The sequence below is a fragment of the Amblyomma americanum genome, chromosome 10 (genome assembly GCF_052857255.1).
Source record: "Amblyomma americanum isolate KBUSLIRL-KWMA chromosome 10, ASM5285725v1, whole genome shotgun sequence".
In the NCBI taxonomy this organism is placed as follows: domain Eukaryota; kingdom Metazoa; phylum Arthropoda; class Arachnida; order Ixodida; family Ixodidae; genus Amblyomma; species Amblyomma americanum.
The window spans coordinates 3,351,668-3,372,732 of NC_135506.1; the positions used below are offsets into that span (position 1 = coordinate 3,351,668).

General features: G+C 49.5%; 1 protein-coding gene across 2 annotated transcripts in view; it reads right to left on the reverse strand.

Annotated features, from left to right (window-relative positions):
* LOC144106410 (ectonucleotide pyrophosphatase/phosphodiesterase family member 3-like) overlaps positions 1 to 21,065 on the reverse strand; it is a 44,483-nt gene that overhangs the window by 16,004 nt on the left and 7,414 nt on the right. For both annotated transcript variants that reach the window (XM_077639215.1, XM_077639216.1), the window contains 6 exons: positions 17,151 to 17,322; positions 11,703 to 11,822; positions 6,969 to 7,078; positions 5,553 to 5,800; positions 4,857 to 5,121; positions 306 to 469 (listed from right to left, as the gene is read on the reverse strand). In XM_077639215.1, coding sequence (XP_077495341.1) covers positions 306 to 469; positions 4,857 to 5,121; positions 5,553 to 5,800; positions 6,969 to 7,078; positions 11,703 to 11,822; positions 17,151 to 17,322 — 1,079 coding nt within the window. The remainder of the gene's footprint in view (positions 1 to 305; positions 470 to 4,856; positions 5,122 to 5,552; positions 5,801 to 6,968; positions 7,079 to 11,702; positions 11,823 to 17,150; positions 17,323 to 21,065) is intronic.

Here is a 21,065-nt window from a genome sequence, read left to right on the forward strand (position 1 = left end):
AGGCTTGTTGGTCAGTCAGTCAGTCAACGGCGCACTGCGAACATAGGGAAACGGAAGACAGGTGGAGAAGACAAGCGCTGTCTTCGTCTGTCTTCCGTGCCCCTGCATTTCCAACTGTGCGCTGTTCTTCATCAACAAATATCAGACCACTCCACTACTGTCCGAGCACGTGGCCTTCGGACTGTGGCAGCCGTCTGCGGGCACCTCGTGCCTTAACTATTATAATGCCGTACAAAGTGGAGCGTAACTTTCCATCTGTGCAGGCCGGACTGTGAAGTAATTAACGAGCTACATAGCTGACCGACCGGTCATGAGTTCGTAGAGCTCGATGTTCCTGAAGGGCCTGGCGGTCACGTTCTGCCTGAAGGCCGGCCCGTGGGCCACGAACAGCGCCTGCATTCCGGGCGCCATGTTGTCGTAGCCGTGCGAGCCGCCGTTGCACAGCGCCGGGGCCTTGTCCGCCTCGCGGCTGCACAAACGAGACAAGCGCCACCTGGCTGGGTATGCATGAAATAGAAACCGTCATGAAATCTAAAGTCTGACGAAAACTCGTCTGGTCGGGTAGATGATTCATGACTGAAGAAAAAGGAACGCCGACCAAAAGGTAGTTGTTTAAAAACAAAGACGTTTCGGCTTCCATACGGAAGCCTTGATCACTGGGCGGAAAAGCCCAAAGCACAAAGCTTAAGTACGTCGCAGTAATCGCCCCAAGCATCTTGCGTACGTAGGCGGGAGATTGCCTGCGTTGTGGTTAAGGGTTTTGTCTGTAGTTTGGATTATCAGGGATTCCAGATATCGACGTGACAGCCAATTCTTTTCTCTTGCGATGACTGACGCTTCTTCCCAAGCTATATTGTGCGTCGCGGCTTCCACGTGTTCCGCAAGTGCATTAGATGCAATCTTTTTGTTCCTGACGTCGTTCTTGTGGTCCCTCAATCGCCTTTCGAAATTCCCGCTCTCGCCGATATAGCAGTAGTCGCAGTCTGCGCAGGGAATCTTATAGATGACGCCAGGAAACTTCTCTTTCTTTATCTTGTCTTTGGCGGCCACCAGCTCATGCCTCAACTTGCACGCAGGAACGTGAGCGACGTGCACACCATAAGTGCGCAGAACGCGAGCCAAAGACTCGCTCACGCCCGGCACATATGGGATAGCGGCTCGGGTTCGGCAAGGAGGACCAACTGGTTCTGATGGGCGTGAAGACCGTTGAAGAACAGAATCCACGAAGTGCTTGGGGTAGCCGCATTCACTCAATTCTCGGCGCACTTGGCGTAGGTCAGCAGCCCGATCTTCTGGCCTTGGGCAGATGTTTTTGGCACGTCGGACGAGGGAAGCAACGACGGAGCGTTTGTGGAAAACCGGGTGGACAGAATTAAAATGAAGATACCGGCCTGTGTGGGTTTATTTTCTATAAACTTTGAAAGAAAGGCGGTTTCCACGGCGTTCCACCAAAACGTCCAGAAAAGGAAGACGGCGTGCAGCCTCCTCCTCTACAGTGAATTGAATGGAATCTTCCATGCTATTGATGTGATCGGTGAAAGGACCTAACGCATTCTTTTTGATAATACAAAAACAATCGTCGACGTAACGCACGACAACCTTTGTGCGCGGTTCGAAGGTAGCCAGTGCGCGAGCTTCTATTGCTTCTATGGTAAGGTTTGCGGTTGTCACCGATATAGATGCGCCCATAGCAGTGCCATGAACTTGTCTATAGACTGTACCCCGGAAAACAAAATAAGTGTTCTCAAGGCAGAACTGCAACAGCTTCAGAAGATCCGATGCTTCGATAGGGGTTCTTTCACACAATCCGTCGTCATTCTGCAGCGCTGAGCGGCACACCTCCACAGCCAGATCCACGGGTACGCTGGTGAACAGCGATTTCACATCAAAAGACACCATGACCTCGTCGTCCTCCACCGTGACATCACGTACTTTTTCAATAAAATCGAAAGAGTCACGTATGAAAGTCGAGCCCTTTCCGAGTGGCGCAAAAAACTTGTGTAAGTAGCCCGACAAGCGGTATAAGGGCGACCGCGTAAAGTCAACTATTGGTCGCATCGGGACGTTTGGCTTATGGATCTTCGGGAGACCATACAAGGCGGGAGCTGACCCATTGTGGCAGAGGAGCTTGAAATAAAGTGACTTGTGGTCCGGTGGAACAAATCGGAAGACGTCAGTCAAAAGAATCTGCAAGTTTCTTTCTACCTTGAGCGTAGGGTCCCGCTTCAGCGGCAAGTACGTACTGTCGTCCTGCAGAAGGCCAGTCATTTTCTCAACGTAGTCGTTGCTGCCCATGATGACGGTAGCGTTGCCTTTGTCAGCGGAAAGTATAATAATGTCCGTGTTTTTACGCAGGCTTTTGACGGCATCACGCTCCTCGGAAAGAAGGGGGGTCGGAGGATGTCGCGGAAGCTTGGCAAGGATGCTGACTGCACGAGTTCGGGCCTCATCTCGGTGGTTGTTATCTACTTGACCTATAGCGCGTTCGATAACACAGACGATTTTTCTTGCGTCCGGCGCAGGTCTCGTGTGTAAGCTCAACCCGAGCTTAAGTACGGCGAGTTCTGCTCGAGTAGGCCTGTAAGAAGACAGGTTGTGGACTGTCGAAGTGGACGGGCCAGGCGCAAACACTTTTTTTGGTGGGAAAACTCTCGTTTGCGGGACTGGAGGCTCACCTTGTAGTTAGCATGTAACTGGATGCTGGCGAAGTCGTCCGGACACTGGTGCTCGAGGCGGCGACGAGCAAAGAAGACTTCGTTCTGCAGGTGCCTGATAGAGGCTTTACTATCTAGGATCCTGGCTTGAAGCAGTTGCCGTTCCGCTCTTGATACCACCATGGAAGCAATAGAAGCTCGCGCACTGGCTACCTTCGAACCGCGCCCAAAGGTTTTCGTGCGTTACGTCGACGATTGTTTTTGTATTATCAAAAAGAATGCGTTAGGTCCTTTCACCGATCACATCAATAGCATGGAAGATTCCATTCAATTCACTGTAGAGGAGGAGGCTGCACGCCGTCTTCCTTTTCTGGACGTTTTGGTGGAAAGCCGTGGAAACCGCCTTTCTTTCAAAGTTTATAGAAAAGAAACCCACACAGGCCGGTATCGTCATTTTAATTCTGTCCACCCGGTTTGCCACAAACGCTCCGTCGTGGCTTCCCTCGTCCGACGTGCCAAAAACATCTGCCCAAGGCCAGAAGATCGGGCTGCTGACCTACGCCAAGTGCGCCGAGAATTGAGTGAATGCGGCTACCCCAAGCACTTCGTGGATTCTGTTCTTCAACGGTCTTCACGCCCATCAGAACCAGTTGGTCCTCCTTGCCGAACCCGAGCCGCTATCCCATATGTGCCGGGCGTGAGCGAGTCTTTGGCTCGCGTTCTGCGCACTTATGGTGTGCACGTCGCTCACGTTCCTGCGTGCAAGTTGAGGCATGAGCTGGTGGCCGCCAAAGACAAGATAAAGAAAGAGAAGTTTCCTGGCGTCATCTATAAGATTCCCTGCGCAGACTGCGACTACTGCTATATCGGCGAGAGCGGGAATTTCGAAAGGCGATTGAGGGACCACAAGAACGACGTCAGGAACAAAAAGATTGCATCTAATGCACTTGCGGAACACGTGGAAGCCGCGACGCACAATATAGCTTGGGAAGAAGCGTCAGTCATCGCAAGAGAAAAGAATTGGCTGTCACGTCGATATCTGGAATCCCTGATAATCCAAACTACAGACAAAACCTTTAACCACAACGCAGGAAATCTCCCGCCTACGTACGCAAGATGCTTGGGGCGATTACTGCGACGTACTTAAGCTTTGTGCTTTGGGCTTTTCCGCCCAGTGATCAAGGCTTCCCTATGGAAGCCGAAACGTCTTTGTTTCAAACAACTACCTTTTGGTCGGCGTTCCTTTTTCTTCAGTCAGAAACCGTCATATACGGCCGCGCATCCGTGCGCAACTTTTCGGGAGGCACCGAAAGGCCGCGCTTACTTTCTCAGAACAATCAGTTTCTGACTGATCGACGCCTACGTTCTGTCTAACGGCGGAGAGAAATAGGTTTATTTTGTAGAGACAGGCGGAGAGGTCGACCTGAGCGATGATTATCTGGCCTGCTACTCTGCAGTGGGGAAATGCTACCATATGTGGCTGCCATATGTGGAGACAAAGGTGAAGTCACTCGGCGGTCAAGATAACTTATATATAGGCTCCAAAGGCGTAGGCGTTGCCCAGTGAAAATGACCCATGGACCAAGGCCAAGGCATCCCCTCTCCGAGCATCCTCCTCCATCCAAGTATCTCAAGTATCCTCGCCAGCCAAGCACGATAGCTTAGGCACGGTCGCTCGATCTCGGCCGTGGCTTAGGTGAGAATTAAAGGCCAAGACTCTGGCCAGTCAAAGCGACCTACCGACCGAAGGTCTGCGAGGTGACGAAAGCCGAGGTGTCGGTCAACTGTGCTGGCCTACGGACCGAAAATCAGCCACACACGATGGCCAGGGTGAGGAAGACCGAAGCACTGGTCATTTAAAATGGCCTACAAATCGAAGGACAATGTGTTAGCCAGTTACAGGGACATAGGTAACGGTTAAAGCTTTAGCCGCTGTCCGGCCGCAGTGGAATACACAAAACAACTATCAAAATACCGGCCAGTTACGATAAGCTATGGGAGAAAAAAGGCCAATGGACGGGCCAATCACAATTACGTAGGGGACCGAGGCCCACGCATCGGTCCATGAAGAAATGAGTTCTGCTCTGTTCACGATTATCGCTTTGTGTGACGAGCATTGAGGATTAGGAGCCGGGCGCATAAAAAGCAAAATGCATCAGAGGCATGATGCGGGTCTTATATATTGTGGGCGTGCATCCTCACTTGAGCACCAGGTATCCGGAGTCCATGTCGAGCACGACGGGCTCGATGCGCTGGTGGTCCGAGTAGTGGTACCGCTTGGGCAGCCGCTCCTTGGCGTAGGCCAGCAGGTGGCTGTGGCGGCAGCGCAGGGCGTCCACCAGCTGGGGCACGTCCGCGGGCTGCTTGGGCCGCAGCCGCGCCGTGGGCCCCACCAGCGAGTAGACGGACGCCGGGTCCACGAAGTGCTCCAGCGCGATCACCTGCTCGCAGCTGGTGCTGGCCATGCCTGTGTGTATTCACTTCTATGCAGTTCATTCGCGTATCGCAGGAAGAGTGTTCGTTTTCGGCGCGGAAAGTGCAATATATACGCATGTAAAATCCAAAGGTATACTCTCGGGAAAGCAGAATAAAACGAGAAAGCATGGACCGAACAAAAAGTACTTAACTTTCGGCGTCACTGCTGAGTTAGCGGTGCGCGACATCGCCGCGTATAAACGTTCATTATAAACTACTTGATGAGATGCGTACGCGATTTTTTTTTTGCTTTAGATGAGGCGGAGGGTAGGGGTGTACAGTTTGTCTGTCTCATGGTGGGAAGTGATTGCGCACGCAGAAAACTGGAGCTTTCTATATTGTATACAGTCTACAATGAATAAGGAGAAGAGACTTTTCGAAGTATAGTCTTTAAGCTACATGACCTTAGCCAACAGGACTGACCGTGGTCCGAGACGACCAGCAGGTTGACGCATCCGAGCAGGCGCCTCTCCTGCAGTCCGGCGACCAGCCGGTCCAGCATGATCTCCACGAGCTCCAGCGCCTCGTCCACGGCGGCCGAGTGGGGTCCGTGGTCGTGGCCCGCGCTGTCCGGCTCGTTCACGTACAGCGTCAGCAGCGAGGGCCGCTGCTCCGTCGGAAGGTCCAGCCACGCCAGCAGGATCTCCACCCGAGTCTGCCACGGGATCATCCTGCAGGCCTGCCTCGTAAGCCATATGCTGAGTCCGTCCTGGCCCTTACAAAAATTTCTCTAGACAGACTCTCCATTGACTTCTGTCTCTATAAGGTCTATAGACTGTCCATGGACAAACCCTATAGAGAATGGTCTATAGGCAATACAAATCCTATACACAGTCTATAGACAATCTATAGATTAGTGTCCATACACTTTTAGTAGGCTTTTGTCTACAGACAGTTTACAGAATGTGAATATACAAAAAGAAATATCTATAGGAAGGCAATAAGAAGTCTAGGGACTGTCTATAGACCATTTTTGTAAGGGCTGAGTCCATCCTCGGCCATCCTATAGCCATACCGGGCCATTCTACAGTATCCATCCTGCTTTCCTGTGCCATCCTATAGGCCTAGCTATCCTGCATGCCGCGGCTGTTCGGCACAGCATGTTCCGTATACGCAGTCGCTTATGGTACGAGTACCGCTGAAGCTGCACTCAAATATCGCATTGCCGAAAAGCGTAATCGACGGCGATTTTTTTAAATCTCATTTTGGCTTCTATCTAATACGAGGGACACCTAAATGAGAACTAGGGGTGGCTGGAAGAGGCCAATGTGTTCCGCTGAGCTTATCGGAGGTGAGACCATTCACGGTGCAAACTGCGCACAGGCACGGACGTGAGAAGGCCCGTTATTCTAGCATGCCTTCTCATCTCGCGATCATGCGTTGCCTTGTTCTTAAGTTAGGCTGACTACAAGAAAAGAATACGAGAAAAATAAAGCCATTCAAACGGGCACATTCAGAAGGAAACGCAAGTGACACACCCAGTGTCGTCGTCTATAATAATAATAATAATTGGTTTTTGGGGGAAAGGAAATGGCGCAGTATCTGTCTCATATATTGTTGGACACCTGAACCGCGCCGTAAGGGAAGGGATAAAGGAGGGAGTGAAAGAAGAAAGGAAGAAGAGGTGCCGTAGTGGAGGGCTCCGGAATAATTTCGACCACCTGGGGATCTTTAACGCGCACTGACATCGCACAGCACACGGGCGCCTTAGCGTTTTTCCTCCATAAAAACGCAGCCGCCGCGGTCGGGTTCGAACCCGGGAACTCCGGATCAGTATCGTCTATGCGCGCGCATTCTGAAAATAGAACGGCAGCAGCATGGAAGGAATTAAGCGCTCACTCGTTGTATCGGAAGAAGTGGCTGGGTCGCCGCCCCTTGATGTCGACGTCGGAGCCCGGCCAGAAGAAGGTGGCAGCCCGCTTGCCCTGCCTCTCGGCCGTCAGCCAGATCTGCGCCCCCAAATTTCATATTTAGCAAATACCGACATCTTACCTCACCCTCCGATCTCTGTTCACTAGCTGGTCCTCATACGTTAGAGTCGCGTACAAAGCTTGATAGGCTATGATACTTGTACCAGATTATCCATAATCAAATTAATATCGACAGATCGCAATTTTTTGAAATTCATTATAACGAGACATCACGCCATTGTCATTCTATGTTTATTCCAGCCCCATCTGATTGTTTTAGGTACAGTTTTTTTTTTCCAAGAGCGATTAATGCGTGGAATTCTCTACCTGACGCTGCTGTACAATGCACGTCTGACGAAAAATTCATGACAAGCATCACAGACAGTCTTGTTTTTTCCAGCCAATGAATTTATTTCATTTGCGAGTGCTTCCAGCGTCGTATGCCTGAAATGTAATCTTTTAATTTATTCTGTGCCAACTGCGAATATTTTGTTTCTAACCCCAAGTGTTAACAGCCTGCTTTATTATATTATTATAAATATCTGCATTAGGATGCATGTGCTACTTGTTATTCACTTTCATTATTCTTTTTCCACTCCTGTAAAAGCCCCATACAGGGCTGACAGTATCAGTAAAAAATTAAAAAATGAAGTCTGTATTAGACTGTTCGTGGGCTCTCGAAAGAAATTTTTGAAATGGCGGCAAGGGGGTTATTCTCAACCAACCAGAAGAAAAAGCAACTCTAAATACAGGTGAACGCTTTCGCAGGCGGATTGTTTGTCGCTGTTTGGAGGACTCTTTACTCAGTTTTTCCACAAGACATGGTCGCGAAAGTCCACGGTGTAGATACCAGATATTTGTAACCAAAATTTCCGGAAATGCACCGGCCGGAAATAATCTTCCCACCGCTCAATTGGCGCACAAGTTTTTCCAAATCATGCATCACGCTTTTGCTAAAACAGATTTCAAAACACTTGAGAATGCCTCACGGGTGCTCGGCAGGCAAAATATTCTGCACAGAGCGAATAAGCGCAGCGTTGGCATTCCGCGTTCGGTTCTCTGTCGCCTTCGCACTGCAGTGGCGGCATCTTCGCTACGTGCCTTCTTCCTGCAGTGTAGGTGCACGCCCACATTGGAAAGACGTACTACATTATCTGGCACTTAGTTTTGTATTTTGTATGAAGATGCAGCCCGCAGAAGGCATGTTTATAATAAAGATAGACAAAAGATGAAGCACCATCGAGCGCTGGCTATAGTAAACAATCCAGCCCAGCACGATAAACCAAGAACTAAATCGATTCATTTGTAAGTGTACCTATACACTCACTATATGTTTACTTTAGTCGATTTAACGAAGAGAAGATCAGCCGCAAACAATTTCGTCAAGTCGGTAAATTCGTAAAATCGAGACGGGCATTTTTCGGTCCTTCGAAATCTGAAATCGAAGGCACCGAAAAGCTGCGCCGGCATCGTATTTGCCGCTCGAAAAGTTTGTATCGCTTGTGCGCAAAAGCGCCTTCTGGCATAACAAATTCTAAGACAAGCTGGGAAGCGCCCTGGCCTGCAGAGTTCGTTGGTTTGGTTTAGGGGGGTTTAACGTCCCAAAGCGACTCAGGCTATGAGAGACGCCGTAGTGACGGCCTCCGGAAATTTCGGCCACCTGGGGTTCTTTAACGTGCACTGACATCGCACAGTACACGGGCCTCTAGAATTTCGCCTCCATCGAAATTCGACCGCTGCGGCCGGGATCGAACCCGCGTCTTTCGGGTCAGCAGCCAAGCACCTTAACCACTGAGCCACCGCGGCGGGTAGCCTGCAGAGTCCGTTGTTCCGTGCAGCGGCGCAGCGTGAAGTCCCTTCGAAACAAGTATAGGGCCGGGACTATAGGGCGCCTAAATGGTATACTGCTAGCACGCTACCAAGAATCTGCGAGACGCTGTGGGCAAAATAAGTTTTCGTCAGAGATTAGCGTCCCCAAAGCGACTCGGGCTACGAGGGACGCCGCTGTGAAGGGCTCCGGAAATTTCGACCACCTGGGGTTCTTTAACGTGCACAGACATCGCACAGTACGCGGGCCTCTAGAATTTCGCCACCATCGAAATTCGACCGCCGCGGCCAGAATCGAACCCACGTCTTTTTGGTCAGCAGCCGCTGAGCCACCGCGGCGGCGCGACAAAATAAGTAAGAAATCAAAACTTTTTTCTTACTCTTTCACTCATTTCTTCCAGGAAAAACTTGCTAAGATCGATTTTGGTGGTGAAGCTTGTTTCGTTATTTTGGATTGATGCGAATATTAAACGATATGGGTATATGCCGTGGAATCGAAATTTGTTCGTTACATCGGGAACTTCGTAAAACCGGGTTTCGTTAGATCTTGTTTTAACTGTATATGCAAATCAGGTGCCACCATAAAACCTCCTCCTTTCATTGTAGTCCACAACTGCAACACTGAAACATTTATACGCAGCAGCCTGAACAGATGCTTGCAAAACGCCGACGCTGTGTTGTCAGCTGTTTCTTCTTTGCGTCATATTTTCTTTACATACATCTCGTTACCACCGTCATGCTGCGAGGGATGAGAAATAGCTCTCGGCTCGAAGTGGGCATTTGGCGCAGTGAGTGCGACACGGCCACAAAGCCACGATGATTGGCGAATGCCCGCGCTGAGTGAACGGTCGTCTGCATACCGATAAAAAGCGTCGGTCACAGGCGTATGCCTTTTACGAAGGGCAATTTCGTCGCGCGCGTCGACCACAACGATGGGGCCCTAAAAACGCTGCACTGCCAAAACCTCGCGCTTCCATATCTCTGCATGCATGCACGCCATAAAGAGCCATAAAGGAAGCTGGTACGGCACGTCAGACAGAGCTTTAATAGATGCGAGTGAACTACAAAAAGCCCACGGGATGGATACCGCTATGTAACACAAGATTCAGCGACAGCTGCTTGCAGTGGCGAATATTACACTTTTTATTCATTATTATTTTCCGTCTTTTGCGGAAGAGTGCGCATGACGTCCGCATACTGTCACTCATGACGTCAGCGTGTGTGTACCCCTCAGCGCAGCGCGTTGCCATTGCGCGTTGCAATGACGTAAAGTGCGACATCAGTACGTGCTGACCAATCAGTGCGGCGCGGTGCAGCTGCTTCGCTGTCCCTCCGCTTTCTTCCTCGCCCTCCTTCGTGCGACACCAACGCCGCACAACCGGGAAACGTGCCAGTAAGAGCTCTCGCTGTAAAAAAGCAATAATTCGAGCAAAATTATACCGACTTCTTTTGTTTTTTATTCGAGATGTTTGCCATTGGGCATAATGGAAAATGGAGAGAGAGAGAGAGAGTTAGAAGAAGAAGTGTAAAGCAAGCCTCGCTTAAAAAGTGGCAAAGGTTCTCGACAAAGCGATTGTCAAGAAAGAGTCCACTTGCGATAGTCGTCTTCAACGTCCCATCACAGGCCGGCCTTCCTTATTACGTCGTCTGCACCTGGGTTTTGGGGAGTGCCTTAGCGCTGGGCTTCGACATAATTTCAACCTACGGGGCTTACTAACACACTGAAAAGCCTCAACATGCAGACGTTTAATCTATTCGCCCCCATCGAAATGTCGCCGCCTCGCCTGTGTGTCGAACTTGGGACCTCACGCTCAGCTGCAGAGAACTATATACTTCCGTTCAGCTTCCGCAGCGGATACAGAAAAAGTAAACACTGATGGCTAAGAAAACAAGAAACATAAAATGCCCTTTCTCCGAAGCGTACCTTCACTAGGCGTAGCCACACAAGGAGAAAACGTTCTAAGAGCAAGCGTCTCTTATTTTTCCAGATATACCTGCCACGATCACGCAGCTGCCACGGTGTTCTAGCTACTCCAAATCACCAGGGAGCAGGTTCGACTCCCAGCCACATTTGCGCCCGATGTTAATATCACATAGCTGTCGAAATTAAGAAGTCCCCCACTACAAGGTAGCCGGACATAGCATGGTCACAAACAGAACCCTTAATCGAGGAACTATATCCTACGCATGAACCTAACAACGATAGCCCGGACAAACTTTAAGGTCAGTAAAGATGGCGCCACTATTCGGACGCTCACTCCAGTGAGAAGGCGTTGCGGCTCCAGCGTCACGGGTTCCGTTTGCGAAATATGCGAAATAAACAAATAGCAACGAATAGTGCACGAGGCATTCGTCTTCCATCGACTTTTCGATCCAAAGCCTTCGCTTCTTTGCAATGAGACGTCGCAGTTACAGCAGAAGACACTTTTGAACGTTCGAAAAAAAAAGTGCGATGCGGCAACGCGGACGAGGCAATGAAGAAACAGCTTCCCAATCACTTTCTGCGTTTAAAAGAATAGCCTGGTGGCACACTTTTTTTTTTAACGTGTGAATCGCCAATTTTGCATCTGTTGTATGTTGTGCACGGAAGTTGTCGCCTGATATGTAACCTATTTTAAGCTGTTGTCTTCGTACGCGCAAGGGTCAATGGCCTTTTCCCTCTGCCGTTGTCATCTTTTGAGGCGAATAAAATCTGTCTCGTCCGTATTGCCGCGCCGCGAAATTTGTTATTTTTTTTCGAATAGATCACCAGCTGGCTGCGACACAACGCTGCTAATCTTTTAGGCTGTTTTGGTAGCAGCAGCAGCCCAGGGTGTCAATTCCACTGTGCACTCACGGGTTCTGCTTCCCACCAGCGGGCCTTGAAGGACTCCGTGTTGCCGAGCCTGAAGAGCGTCTTGAACTCCGGGTCGTACATCTTGTTGTCCACGATGCCGTGCGATTCAGGCCACAGACCCTGCGGTGAGGGCCATTTTCTGTACACTATAATTCTATACCCGCTGCAGGGAGACAGACGCTGCTGGGTTTACGGAGAACGGGATGAGTAAACATTTTTATATGTATTTTAAGATACCTTCTGCCGCATTTTAGTGGTCGGGGCAGGAGTGGACAATATGTAAAGCTCATACGCAGACAGGCGCGTGTGCGTTAAACGTCAAAGTGTGACGTAAAACAGAACGAAAAGAATTTAGCAGATTGCACCAGCAGCGAGGCCTATGCGAGGTAGCAGAAACACTTGTACATGGAAAACGAAGGAAAGGAACTTCCACCAACGGTGCAGTCACAAGCAAGGAAGCTCAGCAGACAAAAATGTTTCGACAGATCCTGATTTAGCCACAACGCAACGCAGCCCCGCCATTCCATTCGAAAATGCTCCTGTGGGGGAAAAAAATATTCATAAGCGTTTGTCCTGCCGTCAGCCATTAAATTTGTTCTCTTAATTGTGTTTCCCTCGAGTTGGTTGCGTGGCATTGTGCTGGAGTTATAGTATTCAAATCCGGTCTAGTGTTGTTAATTATGTTAAACAGCATTTTCAGCCGGTGTGCCTTGCGTCAGGACCCAAGAAGTAAAATGCCCGACGAGTCAATAAATACTTCTATTTAGCGCGAAAAGCCAGAGAAAACGTTCTTTTTTACTTTACTTTTTTTACCTCACTGAATACGTGGCAGGAATAAAGGAGGAGACTACGGCCTCCTAACGGCAGCCTGCTATAACATTCGGTGCAACAGCTCCGTAAGGTGACTTCTTTCTCGTGCGTGCATACGCGGCACTAGGCTCGCCCGGACTGCTTAGGGGCCCGCATCGACCGTTTCGTACGACTCGGGCGACGTCCTACGTTCATCGCTACTCGCCTTATTTTTTTCTCAAATTTCGCCCAGTTCATGTTCATAATTTCTGCTTTCAGCTCCGACCCGTTGTAGTTATTCTTCTGGAGCAGACGACAGTTCCACCTCGAGCCTTCCTTCGGGCACTCGTTCATCTTCCCTCATCAGAGTAATCAGAACAGACTCATAACCATAAACAATACACCCCACCTCCTTTGCAGTTGCGGGCTGCGTATACAGGCTCGCCTATCGCTTCGCACTGGTAGTTCCGTGAGAAACTATTAGCACACGGGGGGACATCGAGACAGGTACGGTCGCCCACACCGGTCTGCACAGCCGTATCGAGGGCCAAAGGAAAGAGCGGCCGTCTCAGCCCCTCCAATGATGGCTCCGACAGCTTCGGGGAAGAAGACGACCTGATACCAACAGCGACCGGGTGTCGCGGACGGCCGAACTGGTTATACCCGGTAGGAGTGCGTATACGCTGCGCCCCGCATAATTAATTAGAAATTAAATAAAAACGCCACTCGGCCGCACATGCAGAGCTAGCTGCCCGCGTTCAAGTCACGCTCGGATCGAGGCGGCGCATTATCGTCCGCTTTGTCTAATAACAGGTCTGATGACAGCCTCGCCTAATGCATGAGCCAAGAGTAATAACCCGACATCGTACAGGCGCCGAGGAACGGCTGCATACGCCGGCGCCCCCTAGCGCAGTACGCGTGGTCCATTCTTTTGGGCGGTCACGGTCAAAGCCGAGTTAGCTGCATCTGCATAGTACGCCCAGCGTCAAAAGTTTACAGGCCACGCAAGTCGCGAAAAAGGTTCATTTCGTCCTGTGCCATTGGTTTTAACCGGAAAGCAAAATATGGCAGCCTGTGCTTTAGTTCAGGAACATACGGCAGACTATTCTCCCGTCATTTTCGGGCTGTGCTCCTAGGCTACACGGAAACAACCTTTTCCGGCTACTCGTGAGGCCCCGTTAACTTTTGGCACCGGGTGGTTACAGTGGCGCTCACCGTTACCATGAAACGCGAGCGCGTCTTTTGAAGCTTCACTACGCCAGGTTTTCGAGAGGGTAGTGTAGTTCCGTTTATGACTTTGAAAAGCTTTAGACGTCAAACCGTGGAGCAAAGTCACGTAGGCCATGGTGGCGCATATATGCCAAACCAAGATGGTGGGCCACCCCCCCCCCCCCCCCCCAAACCTTTCGAAGGTCAAGGTCAAAGGCTGAAGAGCTGGGACAACTTGCGATGTTGTATAATGGTGACGTCAAATAAAATGAATTTGACTAAACAAACACATTAATCATGAAGATAGATACAGTGTTTCACAACGGGGGCGGAGCCACCGTCTGTGACGTCAATGGAGAGCTGTGTATACATACCAACGGCGAACCGGTGGGTAGAAGGCGGTTTTGCGTTGGAGGAGGAAAAACATCCTGCCGTGATAGCGCGCCGGAAAGCGAAGCTTCAACGTTTCAATGAGGCTAGGAAGAAACGCCGTGCCGAAGAGACAGAAGTAGAACGCGCGACGCACGTCGAGAAACGACAGAAGAGTGCTACTGGCGAAGAAACAGCAGAAAGTACTTCAGGTGGTGCGTCTAACCAGCGACGCAGAGTCGGAGGTCTCTTTCGCTTCTCACCAGGTTTAACATAAGTTAAACCACAACTATTTTTTTTATTTATTCAGCCCGATTACGTATCGCGAGATACAAGAGACCTTCTCCGGTCTCAGGAAAGTGCACGTAGCAGATGACACGGCCCGGCCGTCTTAATGACGAAGTGCACGCGAAATACACGTGCACCCGTCCTCACGCACTACCCTAGACGCGGGTGAGGCGTAACTGTGCCGACGCCACACGCGGTTTCGAATGTGGCCTCCCAATGTACGATACGTGATGATAGGCACCGAATGCTCGAGCTCATTCTGTGCACGCAATGTCCGCTCATATAAGATGATCACTGTTAGGCTGCCATGAAGGTCCACAATGGCCGACGTCATATTGTGATACTGAACCCTGTTCGATGCGTCCCCCATTACATTTCGTTGCCTCTTCTTCCGTCGGAACATGAAGCCCAGAAAAGTGATCACACCTGTGCGGGCCATCCCCTTTGTTGTACATATGACACGTAGTAGACATAGCTGCGGCTATATATGGGCAGAGAGAGTGGGACGAAGCAAAAGTATGGACAAAGTTCTGAATTTTGCTAGCTGGCTGATACTGAGCTTAACTGTGATCGACCACATAAGCTTGTGAACTATGTTTTACGGAATGCGCGCATCATAGATCTATTATCTTTCACTCCCTCCTTTATCCCTTCCCTTACGGCGCGGTTCAGGTGTCCAAAGATATATGAGACAGATACTGCGCCATTTCCTTTCCCCCAAAACCAATTATTATTATTATTATAATCAACTCGTCGCCACTGCACCAACTTTGTTAAGTATATACACAGGGTTGAAGCGCCGTTGAAAACTGTCGCGAGCAACGTATTCGCGTGACTTCCAGGGATAATATGCATGATTATGCACCGTCTGACCTAAATCGAATGCGACGATCCGTTTATAATTGCGCTAACAGGCGCATAACACGTTGAACTTCTCGACGTACGTCTGACCGGTTGAAAGTCTGTCAAAGGGCGGTATAAGGTTTGTGCACGTATCAAACGTGTACAGAAGTGAAAGCGCCGCGCTTTAAGGCACTCGCAACTTAGTGGCATCTGTTGGCCTCAAAGATCATTATCCTCAGCACTTCTGTGCTGTTTTTACGGTGTTATTTCTGTCGAAAAAACCATTGAAATTGAGTGCTTCAAGTCAGGAGCAAGTGACAACATGAACGGTGATATCCGTCTGGCTTCGGCACCCATTCTTCCATCGCTATATCGCATCCATGCCGAAGCACACGGCTTCCGTTCCGAGCCACTAGGTGCCATTTTGTTATGCGTCTCCGCGGCGCCTAAGTGACGTTAGCTGGTCTCCACCAGCTCATTACGCCGCCGCCAGTGGGAATCCATCACAAAAAGTCTTACAGCGCGAAACTCGAGTGGCGGCAATCAAGACACACACACGCTGCTTGACTCTTGACTCCTATATGCATCTGGTGCTTCTAATATCATCGCGTGTGCTTCTTTGCTGTCTCTGTGCTCTCCATTGAGCTTTGCGCAGTAGGACTTCAGTCACGGATCACCAACTAACCCGCGCCCTAATTATGCCATTGAAAAGTTTCAGGTCCTGTACGGATTCAACACTGACGGGTGTTGAAGACATGTAAATGTAACCGGCTCACGAACCCTTCCCAGGAACCCTTTGATGTCTAAGGTATGATGAAATCTCGTCTGGTCGGAGAATAAGTTCATTTTGTGCCGGAAAACATTAACGCCGACCAAAGGTATAGAGGTCATTAGATGACGGACGTTTCGGCATCCCTACGGAAGTTTTGTTCACTGCCAACTATAAGCTTGAGAAGCGCCGGTTAAATACGTTTCAATAATCGTCCGGGGCATCTTGCATACACTTAGCATCTTTACTAAGTGTTGTCTTTGTGGACTGAATCACCAGTGACTCAAGGTATTGTCGTGAAAGGCCGTTTCTTTCCTGGACGATGACCGAAGCCTCTTCCAAACGGACTTGATGTTCTGCCGATACGACGTGCCACGATAGAAACAGCTTTCTTGTTTTCCACGTCCTTGATGTGTTCTTTTAAACGCCTTTCAAAATTCCCGCTCTCGCCTATACGTAAACATGGTCGCCTGGAAATTTCTCTTTTCTTAGTTTGTCTAATTTCCCGTTCCCCTGCTCGTGCCGTAACTTTCGGGTGGGAACGTGAGCAACGTGCACGTCGTATGCACGCAGGACACGTCCCAACGCTTCACTTGTGCCACATATATGGCGGCATGTGATAGGCAGTGGTCGCCAACCGGTTTCGCTGGGTGCAACCAGCGACGCTCCGCGAAATGAGCAAAATCCTTGGGGTAGTAGCCACAAGACGGCGCACTCGCATCACATCCGAGGCAGTATCTTGGGGTTTTGAGCAGATTTTGAGCGAGGCCGCAACAGCGCGTTCGTGGCAGACCGGGTGCACAGAGTTTAAATAAAGATAGGTATCCTTCCTAAACACTTGGAACGAAAGGTGGCCGCCATGTCGCTCCAGTGACAGGTGCAAAAAAGGCTGTTTAGGTGGTCTGTGAAGGCAGCGAGTGTGTCCTTCTCGATGACACAAAAGCAATCATCGGTGTATCGCAGGCGCACCTTACGTCGAGGGTTTAATGAAGCCCGGTTTTCTATTGCCTCCATGGTCCGCCATCTACTGACCCAGATCTTTGGTCGGCGTTAACCTCTTTCGATAGAGAAGAAACCCTTTACGTAGAAACATGAATCAAAGTAGTTGGTCACTACAGACGTGCGTAAGCGTGTCGCATCGCATTCAATTGCGGCCTGGCGTAGCCCATGCGACTACTCACGGTGGCGATGGTGAAGTGGTTGGGGAACGTCTTGGTGGGGAACACGGGCCGCATGAAGGGCGCCTTGACGCCGCACTGCGCCAGCCGCTCCAGCGACGGGTTGAGCCCGCGTGACAGGTAGTCCGCCCGGAAGCCGTCCAGGGAGATCAGCACCAGCGGGGGATCCGAGAAGCTGCGCGCTCAGGCTGCGTCAGTAACCCTCGCAAGGGATTAACATTCACTGGATGGTTGTAGCAGGCGCCGCGTGCTGAGAACCAAAGTCGGTGCTTTCATTTATGCCACGCAGCTAGTTCGTTGCGCAGTATACAAACTATATAACAAAGTCGGAATTGTGTCATGCAAGCACGAAATGCTTCTCGCAGTCATTCCTACCGCGAACCTCACGTGACTGCATGGAACCACCTTCCCGCAGAAGTTGCTGGCATTGTAAATTATGAGCAGTTCCGAGTAGCACTACACTTACCATTATATATTCAGATGCTATTTAACATTCATGTAACAACTGTATTTTCTCTGTTTTTGTATATTTACCACTCCCCCTCTGTAATGCCACTGGCCCTGAGGGGTAGTGTAAATAAATAAATAAATCTACCGGGCGTCCCGGCTAACCAAGCTTTTTCAAAAGACGGACTGCTTTAGCCCCGTGAAACCAACGAAGGGCTGTTGAGAGTCGCGTAGGTATTTTTTTAGCTTCATAAATGTAAATTACTAAGGAGTAATTAGCTAGCATTTTAATTATTGGCTTCAGGAACAAGGTGTCAATTCAGAAGTTGCAGATCGTCTTGAAAAACAGCTGACCGAAATGTTTTCACTAGGGCACCGTGTACGTAAAGCTTTTTTTACCGGCCACAAAAGATAGCTGGCACAATGAGAACAGCTTCCACGTGACAGCGGCGTCCAGAGAACGAAACTGGCTTTCCTCTCTGGGGCGCTGTCTTCGAATGGGCTTTGCGTGTCACGGGAGATACGGGTCGGCAGCTGTCACGTGGGAGCTTTCTTCTAATGCTGGCAGATAAAGGTGTGTAAACAATGCCTTGGTGCGAACATTTCAGCCAGCTGTTTTTCAAGGCGCTCACAACTTCCGAATTCCTGCGGCTGGTATTTGAAAGTTTAGCTAATTAATTGACTTTGAATCACGAAAAAATACTGCAGACTATATAGGCCAAGCCACTCGCAACAGCCATCAGTTGTTTCACTGGGCTACGACACTCCGTCTTGTCTTTTTTTTTAATCTTGGTTAGCCTTAGCTGGTATAGTATGCTTCCCTCTTTGCCTGCGCACTGCGATACAGCGATGCAGTGCACAGGTGGCTCGAATATAAAAGGGTGCAGTCACTCACTGCACGTGAGAACGAATTCTGTCGTTGTTACTATTGCACTGAAGTTGAAAATGTCTTTATTGTTATCCATCAAGAAGGAAACTGTTCAGAACGAAAAAAAATGTAAAAAGTGTTTTTCACTGGTACGTATGGATCAGTCATTAGCTGAGTGAGGATACTGTGTTCCCTTTAATGCTGGAGCTATCTGTACAGGCGCACACACGATGCGCTGTTTTATGCGCGACTGTTTCTGCGACACCGTCGTCCATGCATGCACTGAAGCAGAGAAATTTCGGCAAGCACTCATCTGCACTTACCAACGCTGTCGCTTACGCGATTGGGGAACAAGCTGAACGAGCGAGGCGAGAGGGGAACATAGTTTAGCAATAGCGGCGATAACGCTCTGGCGCCGTTTAGTCATCTTCACGAAGGCAGGTTTCAGGAGATGACATGGTCCGAAACAAGAGGGATGTGCACGTAAGCCCTTCGTTATTACAAGGTAGGTGACAGCCTTACAATGAGGGAACAAAATTCTAGACGTATTGAGAAGCAAACAGCGCGAACTGAGACTGGGACGAAGGAAGACACGCAAAGACGAGCGCTGTCCTAGTGTGTCTTCCGTCGTCCCAGTCTCAAGTCGCTCCGTTTCCACTCTTGTGTTTTACCACCTTGACAGTGCTTCTGCATGATGACAAGGCGTATTCCATTAATAAATTAAGCGGCAAAGCGTTTCAATGGTATAGCGGGAGATTTACAACCGGCCCTATAGATCGAGCATTATCTCTGCCGCATGATAATCGGATTTCACAATTCTTGGGCTAGTCGGTGGCAAGACAACGTGGCTAAGGGAGAGGTCGGTGCAAATTATACGCTAAGAGCAAGTATGACAGTGACTACGCACTGGTACTGTGATTTGTTTTTTTGTCGCCCTCGTCCCTTAATGCGACCATGTTGATAAGGGGCCTGCGAACAATTCAACTCCGCATGCAAAGGGCCCTTCGAACCACACGCGCCGATATCAGACGAGGCAACTTAGGCGCATACACTGCCGATTCGTGCGTGATTGTCGCAAAGAATCGAATGATGAATTGTAAAAAACTGTGAGCCAGGATCAAAGCAGTAAAGAACACGACACGCGATCAGACTGGCCATATGACGTACGAGATATGTCACGCCAGTATGTTCCACTGCGGGCGCCCCTGACGGCGACTATGAACTCTTGCCATCCATGGAATTCAGTGTCGTTCCGGGCGCTTTTCCTATGAGGGCCGCGTGTGAATGCCCTCAAGCACCGGTGTAGGGAAGTGCCCCAAGAGCCACCTGATTAATCACCCTTCTTTCTGTTTCCCGCCTTTCTCCTCATCCGCCTCTGCCCTGCCTTTGTTTACAAGCGTTGCTCCTCACCGAGTAATGCGCGTGTTTGTGTAAGGAGCGGCTCCGTCGTCGAGACGGGTTAATGACGTAAGCCATCGTTAACCCATCTTCGCTGCATAGACGCGCAACTGTACACGCATCTTGTCGAGATGGGCGGATATGTGAATAAGGCATGAGAGCCGGGCGGTAGAGATTTCTTTTCTCTTTATTGAAATAACGTCCCAACGCTCGGCGGCGCATTACTTGTCTGCTGCGCGGTTAATGCGCAACACTTCGTTTCCAGGCTAATTGTCCATGCTCTTGCCAAAGAGTAGGGCGACAATTTCTCACAGATTTATTAACGATGACGAACACGATGTGTAAGTGGAGCGATGCAATCTACTTTTCATATACATTACAGTTTGTTTGACCTGTAGCGTCTGTCGAACCAGAGAGAACAACTTATTTGAACGTTAATAGGGGATGGCGTGTAGCAGGACATATCGCCGGCCCTAACAACATCTTGCTCCTTCTACTGAGAATAACTTATTTCAGTGCAATGATGAGAGAGGAGGTATCATTCGCTTGCGTAAATGATCGCCCCGACTTCAGGAATAGAGTTTGGAGCAGTGTCCGCATCCCTTTTTAAAACATTCGCAATGCGCCTCTGCTGATAAGCTTACGTCCAAAGAGGAGCATGGTTATTGCGCTGAGGTACACAGCAATTTGATTGAATTCATTTCACTAGAAACACTAGAAGGATTCGTGGCAAAAAAGCTGCTTTTTGCTTGACGTGGACAGGAAAACCATTACAAGCAGTGGCATTGTCAAGTAAGGTAAAAAAAAAACATAATATACATGTCACGATGGAGCATGGTGTCGATTATATCTCCCAGACAGTAGCATTATAATCATCATCATTATCAGAAAGGCTATAAGCCCTATAGAACAAAAGCCTCTCCCAATAATCTAAATTTGCCCTCTTCTGCGACGGCCGCGTCTGTTCCAACGCAGCGAATTTCTTCATTTCATCCGCCCACCTCACATTCGGTAGCCCCTGGCCATAGTTTTTTCTTTCCAGATAATTCGTTCTGTTATACATAAGCAGACAATAATACTTCATCCTTTCCCTGCATTGCACATTTACTTCCTCCTCCCGGTATTTGCTAAGATGCTATCAACTTTGGAACGAGCATTTTTATTTTTTTTTGCATCGACAAGATGCACTGAAGAACATTTACAAG